The sequence below is a fragment of the Halichoeres trimaculatus genome, unplaced genomic scaffold (assembly GCF_033239565.1).
Source record: "Halichoeres trimaculatus isolate MK-OKI-2021-1 unplaced genomic scaffold, fHalTri1.1 fHalTri1_scaffold_8, whole genome shotgun sequence".
Taxonomy (NCBI): domain Eukaryota; kingdom Metazoa; phylum Chordata; class Actinopteri; order Labriformes; family Labridae; genus Halichoeres; species Halichoeres trimaculatus.
In genome coordinates, this window is record NW_027437186.1 from 7,203,147 (window position 1) to 7,209,638 (window position 6,492).

The 6,492-nt window shown below is 44.4% G+C and overlaps 1 protein-coding gene across 1 annotated transcript; it reads right to left on the reverse strand.

Moving 5' to 3' along the window:
* Positions 1–967: 967 nt before the first annotated feature.
* Positions 968–6,131, reverse strand: LOC141794801 (uncharacterized). The gene is made up of 5 exons (XM_074675326.1): positions 5,828–6,131; positions 3,770–3,920; positions 3,626–3,684; positions 3,480–3,546; positions 968–2,311 (listed from the first exon to the last, which is right to left on the reverse strand). Exons 1-5 carry the CDS (start codon positions 5,945–5,947, stop codon positions 1,116–1,118), a joined length of 1,593 nt encoding a protein of 530 aa, XP_074531427.1. The 5' UTR covers positions 5,948–6,131; the 3' UTR covers positions 968–1,115.
* Positions 6,132–6,492: the final 361 nt, after the last annotated feature.

Sequence of the window (6,492 nt, forward strand, 5' to 3'; positions counted from 1 at the left end):
CACAACGTCATGTATGGAGGAAAAATGGAACAGCTCACCAACATCAACACCTCATCCCAACTGTGAAGCATGGTGGAGGGTGCATCATGGTTTGGGGCTGTTTTGCTGTCTCAGGGCCTGGACAACTTGCGATCATTAATGGAAAAATGAATTCAAAAGTTTATCAGGATGTTTTGCAGGAAAACCTGAGGCCGTCATCATCATCATCATCTGTGTGATTTTGACAAAGATCAGATCACATTTGATGGTGATTTTATGCAGAAATGTAAGAAATTCCAAAAGATTCAGATACTTTTTCATACCACTGTACACGCCTGATCAAAGTTTTAAGATCAATAGAAAAATTGCATTGGCTCTAAGTAGAGTTTCAAAATGCAAAAAAGAAGTGAGGCAAAAAATGCATGAGAAACTTTTTGCAAATTATGGTAAAGTGAAATGGTCTGATCAAAAGCTTGAGACCTCAGCCTGTAAAATCCAAAATCTGCACTTAAGTGTGGATTCAGTGTCATTTTCTGTCAGGTATTCACTCTGCCCTGACCTCCTGATGGTAAAGGCTGAAAAGCTTTCTCTGTGAATGTGGTCGGATTGTTGAGCTGCATCAGCAAGGCCTCTCGCAACACGCCATCACTGCTGAGGTTGGACGCAGTAAGACAGAAATTTTACATTTCTTCAAAGACCCTGAGGGTTATGGAAACAAAAAGTCTAGAGGTAGACCCAAAACCTTTTACCTGCCCTGAGCCGGAGGATCTGATTGGCTGTCCGTCAAGACACAGGATGATCCTCGAGCCAAATTAAGTCTGTTACTGATGCCGTCTGCAGCACCAGTAACAGATTTTTTCAGAGAGCAGCAAACGTGGGACACTAAAAGGTGAAGAAAGTTTGATTCTCTGAGCTGTGAGAGGGTCAGTGTAAGGAGACGTCTGGCTGAGAAAAACAGCACCAGACTTAACATTTAGTTCAAAGTCTTTATTTAATGTGTCCAGGTGAAGCTGGTATCCAAATATCAGAAGTATTTTGGACATAGATCTTAGTCAGGACACAGTACAACACAGCACAGCTTCATATTTTTCTTGCTTTGGTCTTGGCGCTCAAGCAGCGAACCTCTGACCCTGAGGTCAGGGGTCAGGGTCAGGGTCACTGCTTTTCTTCTGCTGAGTCTGCTTCAGGTGAGCTTTTGTCTGCAGGTGAGCCTTCAGGTAGGTGAGCAGGCGGAAGCGTTTCCCACAATCTGAGCAGCTGTACGGTGTCTCCCCAGTGTGGATACTGCGGTGTCTCATGAAGCTGGTGGCCAGGTTGAAGGTTTTGGAGCAGTGTGTGCACCTGTATGGTTTCTCCCCTGTGTGTGTGTACCTGTGGTCCCTCAGCAGCTCTTTCAGACGGTAACTCTTCCCACAGATGTCACAGTGGAACGGTTTCTCCCCTGTGTGGGCCCTTTGGTGGACTCTGAACTGCGACAGGTAGGGGAACTTTTTGCCGCACATGTCACAGGTAATGCTGTTGTCTTTGCCTGCCAGCTCGTCGGTGGGGGGCTCGTGTGAGTGTTTGCTGATGATGTGGTCCCTCAGGCGGCGGTAGCTCTTGCCGCAGATAGAGCAGAGCTGCCTCTCGCCTGTGTGGATTACCTGGTGGCTGCGCAGGTTGGCAGCCTGGGTGAAGCCCTTCCCGCAGACGGAGCACTTGTGCGGCCGGACCTCCTGGTGCACCAGTTTGTGGCGATTCAGGTGGCAGGCATGGTGAAAGCTCCTTCCACAGATATCACAGGTGAACTTCTTCTCAAAGTGAGTCATCCTGTGTGTTTTCAGCATGCTGGTGCAGGAGTAGCCTTTCCCACAGATGTCACACTGGCAGGTTTTCTCTCCGGTGTGCCGAGCCTTCACATGCAGGTTGAGGTGAGGTTTGTGTTTGAACCTTTTAGAGCAGTATTCACAGCCATATGGCAGCAGCCCATGCTCTTGGATCTCATGTTGACGAAGCCTTTGGATGCCCGTGAAACATGCCCCACAAACCGAGCACACCGGGTGGGACTTCCTCTTGTGGTCAGAGAGTCGCTCTGCGTTTGGAAAAAGCATCCCACACTCCTGACATTGGGAGAGAGTTTCCACGCTCTCGGCACTCTGAGGTGGGTTGGTGTTTCTTCTGAAACTGCCGCGCTTCCGCTTCTTGCTGGCTGCTGTAGAGACGCTGACAGCAGGACGTGGTAAGGCTGGCTGAGCGTACTGGTGGTCTGGGACATCAGCCAGCGGGGGAGGGGAGGGGGAGTGTTCTCTGTGCAGCATGGTGGATTCATGGGTAGCATCAGTTTCATCTTCTCCTGCAACAAAAAGAATGAAACTCTATGACTATTACGGAGGACGAGTCACCGTGGCTCTGTTAGTCTTTTTTTTTCTTCTGCAAAATGACAACCCCACAGCGATTTTTAATAAAATTCCTGCTAGAAATAATCAGTTTAAAGGTCCCATATTATGCAAAAATCATTTTATTAAGTCTTTTAGTGAAATTTGTGGGTCTGTGGCTTTCCTCCCAGCCCACAAAATGTGACATTTAATGACAAAACCTGTACTTAGTAGTGCTTGTGAATGTAAAATCCTGACCTAAAACGAGCTGTTTGGAATTTCCGGGGTTTGCCTACGTCAGCAATTCCCTTTTTTGAATATTCAGGAGCAAGTCTGACCTGATTGGTCCACTGGAGCAGTACCCCCCCTCCCCGCCACTCCTCTCCCCGCATCTGTGGAGAAATCTCTCCAGCAGCGAGTGGCTGTTTTTGGCTGTAAACCGCCACATGGTTCCATGCACAAGCTTCCCATCTCAGAAGAAGACAAGACTAAGTGTCTAGAGTTCATTTATGAGGAAAATGTGCCAGCTACACTCAGGAAAACTGTGCATGCGTGTGCTAGTCACTTCACGGAAGACTGCTTTTCCAACTTAGGACAGTACAACAGAGGGCTAGCGAATAGACTGGTCCTGAATCCAGGCGCATTACCAACCATCCACCAACAAACCTGGGACCCTGGAAATGTGAGTATTTTAAATGCTGTGTGCTGTGGAGCAGATGTAAGAGCTTTTCCTCAGTGTCCCCCCTGTCTCTGTGTTAGCTTCAGGATGCTAACTTTAGCTGCGGTTAGCCTGTTGTTTTAGCCTGTAATGTTACGGTAGATGAGCTTCGCTGCTTTCTAAACACTCGGAGCTCGTGGCGCCGCTCTCAGTGAAGCTGAAGAGCGGGGCGGTATCAGCGGTGGCTCATTTACATATGAAGGTCACGCCACTAAATCAGAGCATTCTGAACAGAGGGGCTATGAGAGCCTGGAAACAATGCTGCTGTGCTTGATTTATTGGCTTTTTGGACCAAAACGAGTGTCTACAATTTCATGAAGACATCAATGATCCATATTAAACAGCAGAAAAGGAGCAGAATATGGGACCTTTAATACATTATCTTTGTGAGGTTTGTTGTCGGCTACACATACTGGGTTTTTACTCACTGTTAGCATCAGCATTAGCCTCCTTCGTCAGTGACAGAAGCACACGCTTGGAGTTAGACGCCAGGCTCTAGAAACACAAAGCAATGAGCAGAGTTCAGTTGGTTCATGCTGCTGTTCTGTCTGTTGGAGAGGAAACAGCCACTGACCGTGTACACCAGGATGTTGCTCTGTCCTCTGAGGGATCGCTCTGCACCTCTGTCTTCTCCTGAGACACACAGAAACCATCTGTAAGTTCGTCTTTGGAGTCAATCAGTCTGATGTTACAGCATCTCTTTGAGAAACAGAACCACCTTCTGCCTGTGATAAATCCTCAGCAGCTGCAGGAGGATCCCTCTGAATGTCTCGACTCCCCTCATGCTTGAGAGAAGTAAGCTCTAACACCTTCAGGATTTTATCCACAGCTTCAACACACAAGCTGTCGACCAGAGAGCCGAGCTTCCCCTGAAAGAAAAACAGAAACCAATGAAACTTTGTACTGTCACTGATTGGAGCTGTTAATTATTTCATTTAGACATTCTAAAAGGAGTTTCTGATTGATTGGTTTAGCAGCTCATGTGTTTGATGGAAGGTAGACATCATCTTGAAAGCACTAATCTCATAAACAAGTGAGGGTGATAAATCCTTGAATTCACAGTCTGAAAACTGCATCTGTGTTGACAGGACCTAAACAAGGGAGTTAAGCTGCACTCAAATGTGGACACAAGAAAACACCATCAGTGAGGCACTGACTCATAAAGAGGTGGTAAAGGATGTGAGTAAACTTAACAAATTCCCAGAGCTCTTGGGACTATCAGAAGATTATATTAGGTTTGCTTTTTTTTACTTCAGGCTTGTCTTTCATGTCTGGTTTTATTTTGTAGTCACGTCTCTCCTCTTGTTGCAGGTCTCTTCATTTCCTGTCCTCGTGTTTTCCATCGCTGTCTGTGGGTGCGTCTCAAAGCAATCATCCTTCCTTCCTCCACTTGCGTCTTACACTTGCGTCTTAGTCCCTCCCACCAGAGATACATCAGGGAGACGCAAGGAAATGAAGAGAGGAGAGAGGATGGAGGAGATTGGTTTTTAGAGCAATGAGACATCCTCTCCTCTGGGGCGTCACATGAAGCGACGTGTTTCAGTGATGATGGCATCAGCTGATCACCTCTTGATCATCTGTCAGCCAGCTCTAACAGCTGTCTGTGCGCTGTAATAACTCTGATAAAACATAAACAGTAACAGAGCTTTGTCTGTTCCTTTAACCTGTTTAACAAACACGTTACCATGAAGAAAACCTGCTCTCTGTTTATTCTGTGTGCTGTTTAGAAGCACACAAATCACTTTACCGGTAAGATGCGTAATTGTTAGATTATTTATGAATTATTTGGCCTTTATCTAAAGCTCATCTGATCGTGAACTCTGAAACTTATTGATATAAACTAGTTTATTGTGTGTCAGGGAGCAAATGGGCAATGTGGGTTGGCTGCAGCTCAGCCTCAAGGTCGGTGGTCAAGGCTTTGTCCTACAATACATTGAACCTCAAAATGCTCCTGGTGCAGTGTCAAGACCATGCAAATGCTTCTGACAGTGTGTGTGAATGGGTGAACGTTATATATAAATCTACACAGTTAATCATTTAATGTTTGAGGGTTTGAGGAGGGGACCGGTTGAATGTCTCTGTTATAAAATTAGCTGTGACTTTAAACCAAACAGTTATGCTCACTCTCATTTACATTTCAGTCTCAGCTTTTCTCCAACAACACCTTTTCTTGTCCTTCGTTCGTAAACAAATCATAAATTCAGACAAATAAAGGCAGAAATAAATATAATCATATGAATGAGAAAATCTTTATTCAATAAATACTTCATGTGATCGAGAACTAGCTCAATACAATGTCAAATAGCTCAGCCATCTTTTAAGAAAACTTCTGGCAAGCTGGATGAGAGTTTCTGCCTTCCTCCAAAAATGACCAATCATAGTTCAGGATTTGGGAGTGACACTTGAGTTGGCCAATGCAATTTTACTTAGAAATCAACACAGAAAAGGCATGCAGTCCTGCAGACCACATGTTTGATTAAAATAATAAAAAAAAAAAACTACCATGGTTTAATGTACAGTTTATGATTTAAACGTGGTGTCAGGTTATTAGACATTGTTTGAAAAATATTTCTCCGTCTTTAGCTTTTACAGTAATAATTTCATTCTATCTAAGACATAAATAGTCACAAAATAAATGACTGTTTCCTGATAAAGCTTAAATCTCTATGGGGAATCCTGGGATCTTAGCTGTAGTTCAACAGTTGCTTCACAAACCCTGACCACTTCACACCAGCACTAACCAACAAGTAAAGAAGTCAGTGGGCTGGTAACTCACCTCAGTTCCTGGATGTATTGATTCTTTTTCCGCCGAGGAAAACATTTTACTCATCACCGCCTTGGCCAGGTTACTGACGATGAGCTGGAGCTCATTTTTAAAAGTCTTTACATCCTCCATGTTTTAAAAGGCACCAAACGAAATTGACGGTTTAGCTTAGCATCACAACGGCTAAACCGTGCCCCAGCTAACGGAAGTGACGTAACTGTCTACAACTTGGGATGACGCCTGCCAGAATAAAAGTCCTGTGTGCGAGACTGAACGAGGAGCTTGATTTTTAACAGGTCCGTCCAGGTTTGTCCAGGTTTCTACTTATGCCATATTTTATATTTTGAGTCTCTGTCCAGTTCCACTTAATAGGAGATATCTATTAAGCTTATAGACCTGAGAATAAAAATAAATAAATAAATAAAATAAAAAAATAAAAAACAAACCAAAAAACCTTAAAGGCCATGTAAGGACTTCATTAATGACACTGAACTGATCTCAATTTTCAATATTTGCCTGTTCATAATCCACGGTTTAAAATAAGATTATCAGTTATATCCAAATGCTGTTTCTCTGTATCCCATTAGCAGCACATAGACTGAAAGTCCCAATGACGACACCGGGCTGGCTGACAAAGTTCAGCAATGAGAAGCAAGATCTGCCCTTTTTCTCTACTG

Coding starts and splice junctions, on each gene's coding strand:
- LOC141794801 (XM_074675326.1), bottom strand. CDS start 5,947: ATGGAGGATGTAAAGACTTTTAAAAATGAGCTCCAGCTCATCGTCAGT. Junction 3,685..3,769: donor GGATTTATCACAGGCAGAAG/GTGGTTCTGTTT, acceptor TGTGTGTCTCAG/GAGAAGACAGAGGTGCAGAG. Junction 3,547..3,625: donor GCAACATCCTGGTGTACACG/GTCAGTGGCTGT, acceptor TTGTGTTTCTAG/AGCCTGGCGTCTAACTCCAA.